Source organism: Podarcis raffonei, chromosome 6 (assembly GCF_027172205.1).
Source record: "Podarcis raffonei isolate rPodRaf1 chromosome 6, rPodRaf1.pri, whole genome shotgun sequence".
NCBI classification, from domain to species: Eukaryota; Metazoa; Chordata; class Lepidosauria; order Squamata; family Lacertidae; genus Podarcis; species Podarcis raffonei.
In genome coordinates this window covers 5666151-5686612 of record NC_070607.1, presented here as the reverse complement: position 1 = coordinate 5686612, position 20462 = coordinate 5666151, and the positions used below count along the sequence as shown (strand labels likewise).

The following is a 20462-nucleotide window of genomic DNA, read 5'->3' as shown; positions in this document are numbered from 1 at the left end:
TGCATCTATCTGAGCCATTGGGGAACTACTAATAGTGACTCCTCCAAATATTTTCAATGACTGGGCAAGTGTATTAGGAGTCAAGTGGACTCAAGTTGCTAAGGTTCTTGTAAATTAATACAAGAGTCTAGAGATGGTAGCATAAGGCAGCATATTTTATTAATAATATTTATATATCACTAGATCATAAAAACATCAAAGAAGTTTACAATAAAAACTATGTATAATAAAAACACATAAAAATAAAATAAAATTGGAGACCATCTACTAACAATTATGGAAAGATGTGTTCTTAATTGCCTGTATGCTAGAAGAGAAAGGTTTGCAGCAGTCATTTAAAGGTCGAAACAGAAGGCACCTTCTGAGTCTCTGCCAGTGGAGTATTCCATAGGACTGGGCCAATGACACTGAAAGCTCTATTTTTGTAAACCGCTTTGAGGTTTGTTTTTTTTACAATCAAGTGGTGTATACATTTTATGAAATAAAAAAAAATTTCTAAATTACACCAGCAGTTTTTGTAATAGCACTTTGCAAAGAAATATGAGCAGAATTGAATATACAAATTAGGGAGAAATTTTATCTAATAAGAGAGGAGAGGAGAGTATTCTGAGAGAAATTTTGTAACCCACATCGAGAGGATGCTAAATCCTCAGAAGTTAAAATGAAGTGATTACATTTGGAAAACTGGTGAGTAAAGTTCTTAACACTGAAACAATTTCTTTATTGTTTTGGCTAAAAATATATAGACTGTTTCACACAATTCAGAAGCCAGAGTCAATTGTTTATCCTCACAGGACCCCCTGACAAAAATAAATCTACCTTCAAGGACTCTTTCAATCTTGGAACACTGAAAATAAATGGGTCTATTCGGAGTAATATTTAATACCACCCTTAGCTAGCACAACTGCAACACCTCTTCATTTAGACATTCCCACAGCAGAATAATATGATCCAAATATGCAACAAGCATATTCAAAAGGACCCGCTTTTAACTCAGAATGATGGTCTGATCTACTTTGCTTAGAATTTGCTTAATAAATAATTTTATTAAGTTCTTGTAATAGTTTCTTTACCAAAACATCTGGGTTATTATTGTCCATTGTAGTGGAAAAGGAAGAAACATAAAAATTACTAATTAGCAAAACAAAATTTAGTCAAATTAAATAAAAATGCACATACACTTTCACGACCACACCATGATATGCCCTGCTCATTGGTTACTCTCAAAGCATTCAAAAAATTATTTATTAATTTTAATTAAAACGGGGGGGGGGGGAGAGGATGGGATGGGAGAGGACGACAATAATAGTTTTGTCACAGATATACTGTACTTCCAATGTCCTCCTCAAAGCAAAGAACCACACATAGTCTCACTCTTTAAGCAAAGAGCTACTATTGTGTGGTTCTTTAGTTCTTGCTAGATCTGTATACCAATACCAATACTCCAAGACTTTGGCCACCTCATGAGAAGAGAAGACTCCCTGGAAAAGACCCTGATGTTGGGAAAGATGGAGGGCACAAGGAGAAGGGGACGACAGAGGACGAGATGGTGGGACAGTGTTCTTGAAGCTACCAGCATGTGTTTGACCAAACTGCGAGAGGCAGTGGAAGACAGGAGTGCCTGGCGTGCTCTGGTCCATGGGGTCACAAAGAATCGGACACGACTAAACAACAAAGATCTGTAGTATTTTACAGGCTCTGCCCTTGGGTACCTGAAAGTCAAGGTACCTGATTTATATATACCTGGGTGTGGCAGAGCACAAGGCAAACTTCACACTTTTGCACATTTTAAAATATATGTTGAGTGCAAGGGAATGTCACTAAAATAAAGCAATGTGCCTTAGTCACACTGCAATTTCACAAATAATAACTGTTATGTGCTGTGTTTCAAATATTTTTAATTTCAATTATTCAATTCTAAATATTTTTTAAATATTTCAAATATTTTGTACTGCCTTTCAACAAAAATTTTGTGTTTCACTAGTTTCATGTGCACTTTCCAATGGGTCTCATAGGTCTCATAAAGCAGGTGTTCTCAATGGCTCCTAGCTCTCAGAAGAGATGTTGATGACCAGTGATATAAGAAGTCTGTTCCTCAAACCTTTTTTTGTTTTGCCAGGCTCTCAGTGGCTTCAGGGGGAAAGCCATCCTGGCCTAAGTGGGTTACACTAAGCATCAATCACAGGTTAGTGTCAAAAAAGAGGAAATGGCCTCTTTTCACCTTGGTAGATGCTATCAATTGCTCCTGTCTAAGATGTCACTTGGTGGGACTACAACACCATGATATACTTATAAATACTGTATCATTTTCATAGGCAAGGTAGAATTGTGCAAATAGAACATAACATTTTGGATAAATCACATTGACAAGACTTGCAGATACTTTTGAAGCACTTCCAACTTGGAAGCTGCTTTTGATAATAAAGGACTTAGTACAGGCCAATTCTTCAGTGCAACTTTCAGAACTGGTCAGAAAGTCCCTTAGCTGCAAGAATGGCCAGGCAACTGATAGATACATAGGGTATTACTTGGGCAAAAATGTTTCTCATGCAATAGAGAGTTTATTCCAATATGAGAAATGTGAAGGGCACAAAGCATCGTGATCTTATAGAATCATAGAGTTGGGTCATCTAGTCCACATCTCAACTAGACCATACATAACAGATGGCCATCCAACCTCTGCTTAAAAACCTCCAAGGAAAGAGACATCACACCTCTTGTGGGAGTCTGTTCCACTGTCAAATAGCTCTTACTGACAGAATGTTTTTCCTGATGTTTAGCTGGGATCTCATAAATCAACTGTTGCCTGTAAGTCACCATGCAGAAATATTAACTATCAAGGTTGGTGGCCTGAATGAAGTCACATGGTTCAGAGGAGAAAAGCAGTGTATGAACAGGCCACAGTTTTTGGGGGCCAGAAGTTATTGATTGGCTCCTTATGAATAGCACTACCACCTTCCGGACATCCACAATAGCAGTACTGCAGTACAGCTAAGACTAGTAAGAGCAGTTCCCTTAGGAGCTGCCACAGTGGCACATAGAATGAAAGTCTCCAGTTCAAGATCCTGGTGCCTGTTGGACCTTGTATTTTCCAACTTACTAGCTTCCTGACCATGATTGCACCACCCTCTCTGAACTCCCAAGTCTAAGTTATGTTGAAGCTATGCAATAAAATGTGAAGAGTTACAGAAGGTTCTTGTAGAAGAGGACAATGTACATCCAAGGGGCAGACAACACTCAATATGTGATATTGGGCTTGAAAGCCTATTTGCCATTCCAGGAAGCACTGCAGGGCTGCTAGCACTCTAGGGGACGACTCTAGGCTTCAGGCTATGAAGGAATTGAGAGCTGTCTCTCCTCAGTTCTGGATGTTGCTTTTGGCATGATCCAGCAATGATCTAGACACAGAATTGGAGGCTGCAGGGGCACCAGATGGGGAGCTGGGTCTGGGTGAGTGTTTAGAGCTGACTGCAGAAGTTAGGAAGAGCACTGCATCTGAGTTATTGGCCAAGAACTCATAGAGGAACCTCCCAGACTACCAGAGCCATTAGGACCAGAGTCAAGATCTCAACTGACACCCTTCCCTGAGCCAGAAGAACCAGATACCTGGCAGCATAAAAAGAAGGCTATGGAACAAAGGAGGAATGCCCACTTTCATGCCAGAGGGCTGGCCTTTTAAGGTTTTCTCAAAGGGGAGGGACCTGGAGGTGGCAGTCTGTAGATAGAGACATAAAAGGTCTTGGATAGGTTGCTCACTTGGAGCTGTCTGTGGTCTAGTAGCCTTCAACTAGCTTGCCTTGCCTCCAGCCTTGGGTTCCAGCACTGAACCATAACGCAATAGATGTTAACAGTTTTCCAACTGGGAGTGGCAGCTAGCCTGACCAGGCACAGATGTTAGACAGAATTCTCTTGAAGCAAAAGTCCAGTGACACCATACCACTGAAATATATTGCCATGTGATATAGTTAGGATTGCGTCACATGCTAGTCTGTTCTATTTCACGTAGGAAAAGCATGGAACCTCAAAAGAGCTCCCTGACTAAAAAACAACTACTTAGGGATGAGCACACATTCCATGCATATTTTGCACATATTCTTCTACATGGAAACACAGAAGAACTGTGATCTGTGAAGCATTTGAACAAAACAGAGATATAGTGGCTTCTCTTACCTTTCAAATGCTGGCCATGAAGTCTCTTCACTCAGCTCAGAACCATCACTGCTACCTAAAATCAGAATAAGAGTTTAAACTAAATAATCCTCTCATTCTATGATTTATTTGCCAATCATAACGGAATCGTCCATAATGCTATTAAATATATATATATGATTTGAGTCAATTTGTGTGTTAGAAGATAAAGATAAATAGTATAAATAGCTTTTATAAGAGGAAATGGAAGATGCAGGTTCCTAACACTTGGGAAAAGAAGTGCAGTTGTGTATTCTTGCTGCTGCAATTCTAATATAGTTCATTTTACAAAATGCTGCTGTCAATCTTGTTAGAAATTGAAGCACTAAAGGCAAAATAAAGTGAGTGTCCCTTGCTGGATTAATTCTGATTATGCTTTATTAAAATAAAACCTACCAAGCATTTTATTTGAAAATCAGCAATGGGGGAGGGGGGGCAAATATGACATATGGCTAAAGCTTCTTGCCCTTTCCCAGAGGAAAAAATTGGATGCTCGGCAGAACAAATGATATAATGGTTGTTATGTTATGGTATTATACAATTGTTAAAATTTGAAAATCAATAAAAATATATTTGAAAAAAGAGGAAAAATTTGGATTCTTTTAATTCTTGTACAAAGGAGGGAGGAGATAGTAGTAAAAAGAATAAAACGGCTTACTTGCAGGTACATGCATGTTGAAAATACATGCCCTATGGTTCCAATGCCAGGTGAATACCACAAAAGTTCAATTACAGAATTTTAATATGATTTTTAAACCAAGCCAAATTTCTATTGCACAGAAAGGAAAACATGTGTGTGTGTTTTAATAAATGTGTATCTTGCACTTTCACCACTCAGAACCCCACTAAGGGCTTTGAAGTCTTTTTGGATCCCAGTGAATTATGGCGCCAAAAATGTATGCAACAACTCATGTTTGTCCTGCACAGTGGCAAAAAAAAAAAAAGAAGTTTTAGATAGCAAAGCAACATTACTATGTGACCATCAAAGCCAAAGAGAAATAGGTTCTTCTTTTCAAACAAAAGGCCACAATTCCAAACACACTCACTGAAGAGATAGGTGTCTCTGAATTCAGAGGGTGTTAAATTTTATTCTTAAGCTGTGTAAGCCCACCCAGAAAAAAATATATTTTAAGGGTAGAAAATAAATGTATGAACATGTAACTGAAGGCCAAAACAGATATGCACTTTATTATTAGTGTGCATTGAACATCATGGAGTAACAAAAGGGCAAGTCCCTATGCTGAGATGTGGCTGACGCATTTGCAATCTTGTCGTTAAATGAACGGGTGAGACAACACAAGAAAACAGCATGAAGTGGCGGCAAGAGTGCTAAAAGCTAAGTTTAAGCAATGGGTAGGGATGAGGGGTTAAGGCTTTCCTAAAAAGATGGTATTGGTAAGCTTGGAGGAATTTGAAGGAAAAGGTGGTGATACACACAGGGCTAGAGTCAACTCACTGGTTGCACTAGTGGAAGTCCATGCAAAAGGGCTTCCCTCTCCCCTCCTCCTTCCAAATTGGCTGGGGGGGGGGTTGGGTGAACCCCAAGAACAGTCCATGGAGAAAGGAAAAGGAAGATTGTTCCATTGGGACAAGCAGATAAGCCTGCACTGATGGAATGTTTGCAACCACACAAGGTTGAATTGCTCCCATAAACCCTAAACTTAAAAGCAGGAAGGGAGAAAGTATAGACTTATTGAAAGGAGCAAGAGGCCCCTGTTTAGCTAAGGTGGAGGAGTGAAGCTCATTGGCATATGGGGATATGAAGGCAGAGAAATAAATGGTCACTGAAGGCTTTAAAGATTAAGACAATGGAGCCATGCTGAATATGGGAATGGAAATGAAGCCAGTTTAGGAACTGAATATAATTCTGAGCAATGAGAGAGGCAAATCATTATGGCACTGCAATTGTGGATTGAAGTGTTTCCCCTAAATCTGCCTGAATCATTCAACTTGCACTCAAAACAAGTTGTAAGTATCTTGCAGCCCAGACAGAACCTGCATTTTTCATGCAATTTCTAATACATCTCAGGGATTTGTGCATTCAAAAACTATAAATGAAGTCTTTGTTACAAAGGGGTAAAAATGGTGATTACATGCAGATTCTTACTCATGACGCTTCTAAAAAGCTTCAAGTTAGAGAGAACAAAAAAAATCAGATTATTTTTCTAAAAACATTGTGACCAGTAGAGTACATATGAGCGCAGATTGTGGTTTGGCCGTCAACTGGTCTGGGCAAGGTTACAACAGAAATAGAAATGCGATGCGATGACAGGCAGGATGTGAACAAAGGGTGAAATGGTTATGATAAATGATGGTTAACCCCCAATTAATTTAAGGCAACATAAATATTGTTTATGAATGTTTACAAGTACTGCATTTATTTAGTGCCAAACAACGTATGATTTCTGATAATAGAAAAAATGATGAAATAATTATATCCAAAGCAATTAAGCATAACATATTTCTGTGATATGTTCATGACGCCAAAATGAGCTACACTGTAGTGGAGCCTGAATTGCAAAGTTAAAATAAAAAGAAGGCCTCCTTAGGTTACAGCTGTGCTTTCCTCAAAGAGATATTACACAGAGGACTTCTTCTGAAACAGATAAGCAAGGGCTTGCCCACACTTCTGTTTGTTCCGTGCCTAGAAAGCATGAGTCCGAGTGGTCTTCTGCTTGACCTGTGTTTTCTAGGCACAGTTCCAAGTGGTTTTACCCTTGCCCTGCTCCTTTCTCAGGGAAAACCCAAATTACCATTTGCTCCAATTGAGCGCTAAAGAGCAGCTTTTCCTGGGGGGAAGCAGCAGGATGAGAGGACGTGTGAATAAGCCCCCAGTTGTATATAAAAAATAGTAACTAGCAGAGTGTCATTAGCAACCTGGAGCAGAATTCTGAAACAGCTGCCACATATTCTCTAAAACCAGAAGAGGTAAAATAAAAGATGGGGATAAAATGATTGAGGACCCGAAAGAAATTAGAAAAGTATTTCAGAGATTCTATAGAGATCTTTATAGGAAAGATAAAGAAGACAACAAGAGAATAGAAAAGTATATCCATGACCATAAATTGCATCAAATCTCAGAAGAAGAAAAAAGAATGCTTAACCAGGAGATAACAGAGCAAGAGGTCACAAAGGCAATAAAAAGAATGAAAATAGGGAAGGCCCCAGGACCGGACGGTATCTCGGCAAAGTATTATAAAACACTATCGCAATACCTGAGACCTGTTCTAAGTGAAGTAATGAATAAAGTCTTAAGAGAAGGAAGGATGCCAAACACCTGGAAAGAAGCCTATATTACACTGATCCTGAAGAAAGATGTGGATATATCAGATGTAAAAAAATGAAAATGATATACAGGTGGTACATGACTCCAGTCAAGCTTGCAAAAATCTATCATTTGCCTGATAATAAATGTTGGAAATGTAAAGAAAATGAAGGTACATTCTTTCATCTTTGGTGGACGTGCCCAAAGATTAAGGCTTTCTGTGAGATGATCTATAATGAAATGAAAAAGGTATTTAAATATACCTTCCTGAAGAAACCAGAGGCCTTTCTCCTGGGCATAGTCGGCCAATTGGTGCCAAAGAAGGATAGAACTTTCTTTATGTATGCTACAACAGCAGCAAGAATACTCATTGCAAAGTATTGGAAGACACAAGATTTACCCACCCTGGAAGAGTGGCAGATGAAGGTGATAGACTATATGGAACTGGCGGAAATGACTGGCAGAATCCGAGACCAGGGAGAAGAGTTGGTGGAAGAAGATTGGAAGAAATTTAAAGACTATTTGCGGAAACATTGTAAAATCAATGAATGTTAAAATGATGTTGGATTGAAACTAAGTGGTATTAGCAACAAGGTTAATAAGAATATGTAAAAATGGATTGATAACGGATGAAAATATATAGTTATAATATGTTGAGATATAGAGTTAAGATAAATGAAAGAGGGTAAGGATTTGCTGAACCAATCATGTGAAGGGGAATACAAAAAAGGGAGGTGTGAGGAGGTCAGGGAAACAAGCAAATGAAAATTAAGATAGAAAAACTAATTTTTTAAAATTTTTTTCTATTTATCTTTGTACGTTTTTTATATCTTTTTATATATGTTTTTATGTATTTTTTCTCTTTTTTTCTTTGTGTTTTCTTTTTATACTGTAACTTTGTTTTTTGTGAAAATTCAATAAATATCTTTAAAAAAAAAACAGATGTAAAAAAATTCAGACCAATTTCGTTATTGAATAACGACTATAAGCTATTTGCGGATATACTAGTGAATAGACTAAAAATGGTGTTAAATAAGGTGATACACAAAGACCAAACAGGCTTTCTGCCGGGGAGGCAACTAAGGTACAACGTAAGAAACCTGATCAATATAATTGAATACCTTGAAGTCAGAAATGAGAAACAGGCAGTACTAATGTTTATAGACGCGGAAAAAGCGTTCGACAATGTTTCTTGGCGTTTCATGAAAGAAAACTTAAAAGTATTAGGAATTGGTGAAAATTTTTTGAGAGGTATTGACACGATCTATTCGGACCAAAAAGCAAAGTTAATAATTAATAACAACATATCAGATAACCTTGAGATAACTAAAGTTACTAGGTAGGGATGTCCTTTGTCTCCCTTGCTATTTATTACAGTCCTAGAGGTATTGAATAAGAAGCTAAGAGAATCACCAGAAGTCAGAGGCATTAAGGTGGGACGAAAAGAATTTAAATTAAGAGCCTTCGCAGATGATCTAGTCTTAACGTTGGAAGAACCAAGACAAAGTGTGAAAGAGGCAATAAAAAGAATGGAAGAGTTTGGGAAGGTAGCAGGGTTTAAACTTAACAAAAACAAGATGAAAATGTTAGCAAAAAATCTGAAGAAAGAAGAGATGGAAGAATTACAAGTAGACTCAGGAATCGTGATAGCTAAAAAAATAAAATATTTAGGAATTTGGATGACAACAAAAAATATAAACCTGTACAAGGACAACTATGAGGTGGTATGGAAAGAAATTAAGAAAGATATGGATATATGGAGCAGACTAAAATTGTCATTGTTAGGCAGAATCTCTGATAAAAATGAATATACTACCTAGATTGTTATTTCTATTTCAAGCAATACCAGTGGTAAAAGGGATAAGACAATTTAAGGATTGGAAAAAAAAATTAGCGAAATTTGTCTGGCAGGGGAAAAGGCCAAGGATAAAAATGAAGCTACTAGTAGATAAGAAAGAGAGAGGAGGTTTTGATTTACCAGACCTGACTTTATATTATGAAGCTTCGTGCTTGGTATGGTTAAAAGATTGGCTGACTTTAGAAAACACTGACCTATTAGATCTAGAGGGCCACGACAATAGATACGGTTGGCATTCATACCTATAGTACAACAAAGTAAAGGTACATAAAGGTTTTCTAAACCATGTGATTAGGAAATCTTTATATGAAGTATCGGATCGGAATAAAAACCTCCTGGAAAGAAAGACACCGTGGTGGATATCACCAATTGAGGTGTTGACAACAAAAAAAGTAAACATGGAAGGGGAAAGAGTAACATATGAGGATATTACTAGGAAAACAGACCAAGGGATAAAGCTCAAACCATATGATCAAATTGAAAAAATGTTAACAGGGTGGCTGCAATACCACCAGATCAGTGACTTATTAAAGGAAGATAAAAAGAGAAATGGGTTCGAAGATAAAAAAATCGAAATTCCAAATCGAGTTAATAGACTGTAAAGATAAAATTTTATCAAGAATGTATAGTTTATTGCTAGAATGGTATACAAAAGACGAAGAAGGAATCAATGATAAAATGGGCAATTGATATTGGGCATAACATTGAATTGGATGCGTGGAAAAGATTATGGAAGGAGGGCTCGAGATTTACAGGATGCATGGCTCTAAAGGAAAACTTGCTAAAAATGATGGATAAATGGCATTTGACACCAGTAAAATTAGCTAAAATGTATAGGAAAAAAGAAAGAAAATGATGTAAAAAGGCAGATGGGGACTATTTCCATATGTGGTGGACCTGCAATAAGGTAAAAAAATTTTGGGAATCAATTTATAATGAACTCAAAAAAATATTTAGATATACTTTCCCCAAAAGACCGGAAGCGTGTCTATTAGACTTAATAGGAACAGAAATTAAAATGGAAGGTCAAAATTTGTTCATGTATGCTACAGCTGCTGCGAGAACCCTTCTGGCCCGAAGATGGAAAGTACAAGATATAGCAACTATTCAGGAGTGGCAGGCGAAGTTGACAGAATATGCAGAACTTGCCAAACTGTCAGGGAGGATCCGTGACCAGGAAGATCAAAGATACCAAAATAACTGGAGTAAATTTATTGAATATTTAAAGAAGAATTGTAAAGAGGTCAAGACACTAGCAGGATTGACATAATACCTCCAATGTAGAATAGTACTAATATGAGAATGATGTGCGTGATGGAAAGAGGATAAATATACCAGTTGTGGGGAGGGAGGGGGGTCGCAACTCGGCAGAGTCAAAGGGAATGTATGGTGTTATTACAATTTATTGGAAAAGAATATGTAAGGAAAACAATAAAAATTCACTTGGGGGGGGGGACCAGAAGAGGGAAGGTCCTTGGCAGAACAGCAGGTACTGGCTGGGTAGGGAGGCATTCAGGAGACGAGAAAGTTTTAAGTCTCTTATTCTATACTCTTCTTCAGTTCAGCAAGGAAGGATGAAGGCAACCATTTAGATCCTATTTTCTTTGGTTGGAGCCTAACATCCAGGGTCTTTCCTGATACTAATGGAACCCTGAGAACAGCATGCAACACCACAGGCACTGTCAAAGGTTCCTTTCGACCTGCTCTTTGGGGCTGGCGGGGGGAAGCCCACCACCAGCCCCAAAGAGCAGATCAGGGAGCAGTGGAAAGGCGCAGCGGAGAGGCTGCTGCCATAGTCACGCGTCACTTCTCCAGCTGGGAGAGGGTCGCGGGGCTATGGCTTCTTTAGCCCCGCGCGCGCTCTCCCGGCTGGAGAGGTGGCGCACGGCTATAGAGGCTCCTGCCATAGCCGCACGTCACCTCTCCAGCCGGGAGAGGGTCGTGGGGGGCTGCTTTAGCCCCGAGCGCGCTCTCCCGGCTGGAGAGGTGACACGCGGCTATAGAGGCTCCTGCCATAGCCGCACGTTACCTCTCCAGCCGGGAGAGGGTCGCGGGGCTATGGCGTCTTTGTTCCATAGGACGCACACACATTTCCCCTTCATTTTTGAAGGGGAAAAAGTGCGTCCTATAGAGCGAAAAATACGGTAATTACATTGACAGAACTGAAGAGACGCAAATTTGCAAAGCCTGTGACAGCAAGCATGGGGACCTCTGACTCATATGCAAAATCAAGCCCAACAGGGGTGTGAATTGGACCCACAATGCAGTTTTTCCCAAACCATGACCATTGGCTCCACAACTGACATCATATGTAACACCACATATGGGACAGGTAACAACTGGCTGCAAAGTAAAATTGGGAGTGCACTCATCAAGGGTCATCAAGCATGCCATCCACCCATAAGAGGAGCAGTCCAGAGAAGACCAAGACCAAACAGGATGCATGCGTGGCCAGAGCTGCTGCCTTGTGAGCAAAGCAAAATTCAGAAATCTCTCAGAAGCACTTTCACTTGGGTATTTCCATCTTTGGGCAGGAGGGAGTTGGTCACTAAGACCAGATACTGGCGAGTCAGTTGATGGCGGTTTCCGGAGAGCCATGAACTCAGGCTCCGGATTATAAAATTTATTAGTAAGAAATACATTATTAACATTTTATACTGAAGTTTTTTCAGAGTTTATCCTTTTCTTAGGGTAAAAAAGCCTTATGTGGAACTGTTCCAGTACCATAAAAAATGATCCCTCTAATACTTTTGGATACAAGCCTAGAAATACCTTTCACTGCTCAGTAGGCTTAACATCTTACCTATTGAAATTCCACTAGAAAGAGTGGAGCTCTCTGCCTGTCCCCTGGACGGGGCATGTGGTTCCATGACACTGTCATCTAACAGATGCCTTGGTCCTGCATTGGGGAATGTTGCACTTTTGAACTCTGCTGTGTTCGTTTTATGAATAAAACTACAAAAAGAACAAAGGAGATAAAAACAAAACGCACAACTACTTTAGGACATAACACGTTTTACGTATCAAGGTAATACATTTTCTAGTACTCATGTTCTAGTTCTCCACGATAACAATCCAACACAGCATGGCAGGTATATAAACAAAAGAGTACACCAAGTGTGTACAACAGGGATCTATTGCAGAGGGGATTCACGCATGGCACAAAAAGTATGAATGTTTAAGTGGCAAAATAACCACACAGTGATTATCACACTTTCTTTTTAAAATGACTGCTTTTCCCCTGCAATAACGCTAGCAATAAAGGATTGGCTCCCTGATACATGCACCATTCACAATTCATGGTGCTATGTGTAGATTTTGCCATTAACACTAGAAAATTTGGGAGCAGTTTCAAAAGTAAATGTAAAGCAACCCTTCCTGTGTTTTGAACTTTCTAATGGTGTCTTCATGAGTTTTTGAGGTGATTAATAGATAAGTGCTAATTTGCGTTAGATCAGCTCAGGAGGCACAAAGGGATATTTCAAATGGCAGCAGGATTCCTATAGAGAAGACTGCACAAACTGTGGTCCAACTGGCCAAGCACAGCCACCAGTTATGTACTGTGGCTGCCAGGAATCTGATACGACACCAGGCTTCTGCAGGCCCACACAGGTTGCAAAAGTGGGAGACTTTATGAATCCCTGGTAGCCTTCCATATGTGGCTGGTGGCGAGTTAGCTCCACCTTAATGAACCTAAAACAGGCCTGTGAGAAAAATTCAACTGCACACTGCTCATTCATGGTGTCCTGGCTTATTTTACACCATGGCTTTAATGATACATGCAAAACAGGCCCCTAGATGCTAAAACAAAACAACAAAAATGTACCAAGACAAATTATTCTTTAAGTAATAAGATTGGGGATCATGGGATAAAAGGGCTAACATATGGGGATTATGTCAACAACACACAGCATCTAAGCTGAATTTCAAATCAAATGCTAACTTGTATCCTAAACTGTGACATTTTCTATGCCCGTGTGGCATCAGATTCCTTGGGGATGGAGGAGTCGGTGGTAGCAATGCTCCTTCAGCTGTAGCATTTTTTCGAACACTTTGCGGCGAAACTCCCACTTCAGGACCTGGAAAAAAAGAGAGAGCAAATTTTAGGTGAACACGACAAATACTTATCACACTTATGACTCCCCAATTTCTATGCCCAAACTAGAGTTGATAATTTAAAAAAATACATGAATGGATTCTTATATAACAAGTATTTATTTAAGTATATATAAAAAATGTCCAGCAGCACCTTAGAGACCAACTAAGTTTGTTCTTGGTATGACCTTTCGTGTGCATGCACACTTCTTCAGATACACTGAAACAGAAGTCACCAGACCCTTATATATAGTGGGAGGGTGGGGTGGGGTTTTTCTCAGGAGGGTGGGAGGAGATGGGTAATTGATTTAATGGGTATAGTAAACCTGTGGGCGACTGTTAACGACTGCAATTAGTCCTACAGGAAACTACAGTCCTACAGATGACCAAAATAGCTTTAGCATATGTAATAAGACAAGAATCCAATATCTCTATTAAGATCAGGTCTCTCCATGTTTAGTGATAAGTTGTAATTCAGCAACTTCTCTTTCAAGTCTGTTTCTGAGATTCTTTTGTAATAAGACAGCTGCTTTGAGATCCTGTACTCAATGTCCTGGGAGACTGAAGTGTTCTCCTACTGGCTCCTACTGCTTTTCATTTATTTATTTTAAAAACACACTAAATGTTGTTGAAATATCAAAATAGACTTTTGGCCCTGGCATGAACATAGTAAGCCTTTGGTAACTAGTATCCTCAAACTGAAGTCAGACAAGGAAATAGGTTTGTGAAAACTAGAGAACTAGCGCATGTGAAAATTGGCATGCTTAACACATTCTTTTAGCTGATACTATGGAGATGTAAGAGATATTTCAGTAATTGGCCTATGTCATTTGTCTGTATGGTATGTGGACATCCTTAATAGTAATATTCGGAGATATTCCTGCAATCTGAAGATTCTCCAAATATGGAAAATGTCTCCTGAAATGTACTAAATGCCTTATTCTCCAGACACAGAAAATGCACACACTATTAGGTATGGATATTTTATGTTATTACTGACTCACTTCTAGAGAAAGAATATTCAGATGGAGGGATTTGTAAAATATGGAAATGAATTCCTAGAAAAATTCTCTCCTAAGCTCTAAACACAGCAGCTCTCTATCCCTAAATCTGTCTCCTGACTACCTCAACTCCATTTTTTAAAAAGAACACAGCAAGAGCTCCTCAGAATGCTCATTGCTTTTTACCAAATAATGGAAGTCCACAAGAACATCCTTCTCAAAATACACACAAATGTAAAGCAGCCACTGATGCCACCTTTAAAATAGATGTGTTCAAGTAATTTGTTGGCATTTGTTAAATGTTGAAAACCTGTTTTTAGTGTTTGGTTAGTATGTAGTTTTTAATCACAGTTCATAGTATACGCGGGTGGCGCTGTGGGTTAAACCACAGAGCCTAGGGCTTGCTGATCGGAAGGTCAGCGGTTCGAATCCCTGTGACAGGGTGAGCTCGTTGTTGCTCGGTCCCAGCTCCTGCCAACCTAGCAGTTCGAAAGCACATCAAGTGCAAGTAGGTAAATAGGTACCACTCTGGCGGGAAGGTAAACGGCATTTCTGTGTGCTGCTCTGGTTCGCCAGAAGCAGCTTAGTCATGCTGACCACATGACATGTATGCCAGCTCTCTCGGCCAGTAAAGCGAGATGAGCGCCGCAACCCCAGAGTCGTCCACGACTGGACCTAACGGTCAGGGGTCCCTTTACCTTTTACCATAGTATTATAGAGCTGGAAGGGACCATGATGGTCATCTAGTCCAACTCCCCGCACTGCAGGAATGTTTTACCCAACATGGGGCTCAAACCCACAACCTTGAGATTAAGAGTCTCATGCTCTACCAACTGAGCTATCCCAGGTAAGTTTCAATTTTAAGTTTTATTCTTATTAAGAAACAAGAAGTACCTCCAGTGTTTAAGTTATCACTGAACAGCTGAAATAATAGTTGCAAGACTTTAAAAGCACTGGGCCAGTGTATATTCTTCAGGACATCTTTGATACTGACTCTCTGTTTTTACACCTTCAACAGACAAGTTTAGAAACAAAGAAATGTTTAAAAATATTTAAACTTTTTTGTTGTCTGGTAAACATTTACCTACTAAATCTTCACGAGATGCAGCAGAACGTGGGGTACTTGTTCCGGGTTCTATCTTTAGTGAAAGCCTGCATTTAGAAACAACCACAAAAAGTTTTGCTTATAACACAATATAGGTGGGAACCGGTAGACAATGCTTTTTCATGTATTCATATGCTATACACCACCCTGGGGTCTATTTAGAGGGAAAATGGGTTAGAAATACTTTTATTAAACAATTGAAACATGTAAGTTAGTCAGGACTAACTTAAGTCATTTTCCCATGGATAATTATTTGAAGACTTTGGTTGCTACCTATGGCTTATCTTTAAATTACAATCAAGGGAGATGCAAGGCAGACTACAATTCAAGGAGCTCCCAAAAATTCCAGATGGTCATGAAACTAAGGGATTGCTCTTGCCTTCTGTCAGGGATCTGCCATCGCAGCCAGGAGTGGAGGAAGGGCTCCCAAGCGATGCCGGAGAAGGTCCCAGCAGGAAAGGAGGGGACTCAGCGACCGGGGAAGGAAATCAGCGTGACACCAGGGAGAAAGGCGGGCAGAGGCGGGCTTTGGAGAGATGGCTCCAGGACTCTTCGCCAGAGACTAGCGAGGAGAGCACGGGTCCTCCACTGCCCACACCCACCCTGCGCAGAAGACTTCCGTGCAGGGAGGCTAGGCGGAGACTATCCGTCAAGGAACTTTTATGTTGGAAGAAGTTCAGGAAGCGCCCACTGACGAATTCTGCCAGTGACTGAGACAGACGCGGAATCAGGACTGTCCAGCCAGGGAAAGGTTTATCCAGGCAACCTCGCCGAGAGTGGTGGCAACTTACGCACGAGCAACCCCAATTCCCATTGCACTTTCATTTCTTGTTCTTTATGAAATACCAAAAGCGGCTTGGTCATGCTGGCCACATGACCCGGGAAAACTGTCTGCGGACAAATGCTGGCTCCCTCAGCCTGTAAAGCGAGATGAGCACCGCAACCCCAGAGTCGTCTGCGACTGGACTTAACTGTCAGGGGTCCTTTACCTTTATGAAATATTACTTAGCTTTAAAAGCAAAAACAATTGTTATATTCTAATTTACTCGATTTTATACTTACTTATAATTGTCATCTTCCACAAACTTCTGAAGTTCTTCTATATACTGAACAGAATTCAAGTATTTTTGAACATGAGGCAACACAGGAATATCTAGACAGCAAGCAAAATGTAATCAGCATTTTGGTATCCTTCACCAAGAGCTGACTTTTGCACATGTATTTTTTTTTAATTGCTTATCCCATCCCATAGATGCACTACAACTTATTACTTCCTTAAAATACGCAATTAACACCTCATGCTTCTCACACCCCATTAATTTCTGGGCGACAAAATACGTTATGCCATCCTTCAAAAAGATAAAACGAATGCAAACAAAAGCAGGGAACTGTAGATTAACCACACTAATGTATGGAAAAACACACTATAATGGACAATGGATGTTATTCTGTTGTGGTCCTAGAGGGGTAGCCAGATTAGTCTACTGCAGCAAAACAAAGGGTGGAATTCAAACATTCTGTCCCAAAGGTCCGCATAAACAAACAGATTTTCAAACATCACTTAAGTATATAATAATATACTTGGTAAACTACTATTACAACTAAGGAAGCATGCCTAACGCCTGATCTGTGCTCTAGGTATCCTTTCACCTGCGTCTACTTTCCTCCACTACCATGGAAGCCCCTGCTCCACCCACAGAAGGCTCAGGTTACTTTGGAGGTACTGTGCCACCAGCAGTAAACAAGTGCAAGGCTTTGAAATGGGACATTGTGAGGGTGAGGTGGAGTGAGGTCAGTCAAGGATCCATTGGACAAGTGAGGGTCCTGATCTGGGTCCTTCTCCTGCACCACCCTAGAAATGCCATAGGAAAGGGGAAAAAAGACTATTCCTCTCTCCACATTCTGCTGTAATTAACCAGAGCCAGTAGGGCTTTGAAAGAGGTGTTGGCTCTGCCACTCGAAATGTCCCCAGAGTTGGGTAAAACTTGCCTTATGAGTGTTATACTCCGTTAGGAGGGAACTCTTGCATTTGATGGGTAGCCAGAACACAGGTGATTAGAATTAATGGATTTTATATTCAGAGAACCTTATTCAGTGATTAATTACAATGCTGTAGTGTGAATGCATAGCAACTTACCATATTCACATGACTGCTGTAAGTCTGAAATTATTCTGAGTATGTTATTCATTAAGTTTGATCTCTGCTCATTTTCCAAAATACTCCCTGTCGATGGGTATGCCGAGTCAATGTATGTCAAATCTGAGAGATAAATACCTAGACAACATAAGATCACACAGAAAAAAATATTTTTTTGGTCTTGGTCAACAAAATCCAAAACGTTTAGCATTGTATCCAATGTTGCTGTTTCAGAGGCACAGCCGATTTTCTGTTGCACAACGGAACTTTCCTCTTCTCCACCGCTTGTGCTGGGGGACCCTCCAGAGCAGATTTTAAGGGTGTGCAAGGAAAAGAGAGGGAAAGTCCCATTGCGTAAAGACAACTCTGTGTGTCCAGTGTTGGATATAATCCATAACCAGAAGCATATCCTTTCAGTTGTGCTTTAAGATGGAGAACAAGTGGCAAGGCACTGAAGATATGAGGAAGATGTAGCTTTGCCATATCTGAAAACTGAATGCTGTTACTAGGCTATAAGGTTTCACATATTTAAAAGCATGTTTACAAATCAACAAGTTAAAAGTATTTGGTTAATGGGCATTTCTTTTCCCTTCAACCTTATTTTTAAATCAATAGTATTTGCTACATCCAGGTTTTTTTATAACTTTCTAGATAAACCACAGTTACGTTTTTAGGTCTTGTTATGTAGTCATGGCGTAAAAATTAAAGTTGTCATATTTAGAGGAAGCTGAGTTCTTACAAATAATAGCACATGGTCAAGAAGTCACAGAACTGAATAAAATACTTTATATCTTAGTCTAAAATAACATTCTGAAATACAGTGGTGCCTCGCAAGACGGAATTAATTCGTTCCGTGAATTTTTTCGTCTAGTGAATTTTTCATCTTGCGAAGCACGAAATCCTATAGGAATGCATTGAAAATCAATTAATGCGTTCCTATGGTCAAAAAAAGTCCAAACAAAGCCAAATTTGGTACAACAAGAGTTTATTAAGTGCTCTTTAAAGTCACACATACTGTAAAGAGCATTTCAAAATTCAAACCCAGAATTTTTTTTAAAAAACAGCAGAGTGGCCCAATGGTCACAGAAAATCATAAAAATGCAGGGGGGAAAAACAAGCTTCCAGATTCTTGCAAACCCCTCCCCAACACCAAGTCCTTGAATTCCAAACACCCCAACCCAAAATCCAAACCCCCCAAAAAAGTTTTAAAAGCTTAACTTACCAAATGGCTGCAAAAGAAGTTTTGGAAAAGCTTCAAAAATCACCAAAGTCTTTAAAAACCTCAAAAAAGGCTACTACGTACACTGCGTTCTATGAGTTGCTCCTCGAAGTCAAGTTGCAACTGTATTAATGGTGTTAAGAAAATGGAAACAAACTTGCAAGACGTTTTCGTCTTGCGAAGCAAGCCCATAGGGAAATTCGTCTTGCGAAGCAGCTCATAAAACGGAAAACCCTTTCGTCTAGCGAGTTTTCCGTCTTGCGAGGCATTCGTCTTGCGGGGCACCGCTGTATTTTATAATATTCTGAAATTGCCATGAGCAATTGTACACGGACTTTAAAAATCCTATCTAAGACGTTTTTGAAGGACAATTTGGCAAAAACAGCCCTACTGTAGCACAGAGTTAATTCAATGAATTAGATAATGTTATTAAGTTTGTCTCTAAGCAAAAAAAGTGATGCCAGAGAAAGAGGAAAGAATGTCACATACTTAACAAGGGATGTCAGTAATATTCTGAATTTCAGAGAATGAGCTGAATACTTACTTCTTCCCTGATTACCAAGTAGCAAAGAACTGGGTTTGATGGGTGATCATGTGGGTCGGTTTGCATTTTAAAGCAAAGCTACCTAATTTGCACTTCTCTAAATTTTACAATGAAGTTCTCAAACAAACAAAAATGTGATGTGTATATTAGGGGAATGTAAATAAAATGCAAATTTTAGTGAAAATAACAAAAAAATGCATATTAGAAAAAATGTCTTTAAAACTATGTATATTAGGCAAAACTGCAAACAAAAATGTGCATAACTGTGCACTATATGCTTGAGAAGTTTTGTGAATACTTTAAAAAAATCACAAAGTGATGGAGAAATGTAATGAACTGATTGGAAAAATGAGAAAGGGAAAGAACCAAAACTGACAGATTTGAACGCCGCTTGATCTTGCCAGAAGTGATGATCTTGAACTGACCCTTTGCCCTGAAGTATTCTTCCAAGGCTTCAATGTTACAATAAGGTTCTTCCAAAGCGCTAACCTTATATCAAAAGGTCTGCTAGGAAAATTGCAAACTAGATTGGTTGGATAAACAAAGCGTCACCAGTCCTCACTGCCTGACTGACTACAATGCTGCAATTGTATACTGCCAGTCCAACATGAAGTCAGGCTTTAGTCTTACTCTCTGAATTAAAGTAATTATTCTTAGAAATGCATCTATGGTGACTTGGCGAGTTTGCTTACATCTAAGTTAAGTTGGGGAACTAAAGTACTTGAAAATAAGGTTTGCTCTGCTCTTCTACATTCTGAGAATTATTATGTGCCACACTGTAAAAATAAATGCTTGCTACAGATAATTAAAAACTGCTCTGATTTGCATTGATTCTAAATAACCACAATCTTCATACATTGTACTTGCAGAACTTTAAGCTTTTGAAGTACAGTGGTACCTCGGGTTACATACGCTTCAGGTTACATACGCTTCAGGTTACAGACTCCGCTAACCCAGAAATATTACCTCGGGTTAAGAACTTTGCTTCAGGATGAGAACAGAAATCGTGCAGTGGCAGCGGGAGGCCCCATTAGCTAAAGTGGTGCTTCA

At 39.5% G+C, this 20462-nt stretch overlaps 1 protein-coding gene and 1 non-coding gene across 3 annotated transcripts in view; both read right to left on the bottom strand.

Moving 5' to 3' along the window:
• The window catches only part of RALGPS2 (Ral GEF with PH domain and SH3 binding motif 2), a 95273-nt gene that overhangs the window by 11064 nt on the left and 63747 nt on the right, over positions 1-20462 (bottom strand). For both annotated transcript variants that reach the window (XM_053391261.1, XM_053391262.1), the window contains exons 9-14: positions 17650-17787; positions 16575-16665; positions 15492-15559; positions 13255-13390; positions 12115-12266; positions 4171-4225 (exon numbers count right to left, since the gene is read on the bottom strand). In XM_053391261.1, coding sequence (XP_053247236.1) covers positions 4171-4225; positions 12115-12266; positions 13255-13390; positions 15492-15559; positions 16575-16665; positions 17650-17787 — 640 coding nt within the window. The remainder of the gene's footprint in view (positions 1-4170; positions 4226-12114; positions 12267-13254; positions 13391-15491; positions 15560-16574; positions 16666-17649; positions 17788-20462) is intronic.
• TRNAK-CUU (transfer RNA lysine (anticodon CUU)) lies at positions 15183-15256 on the bottom strand. The gene has a single exon. It is a non-coding gene; the product is annotated as a tRNA-Lys (tRNA).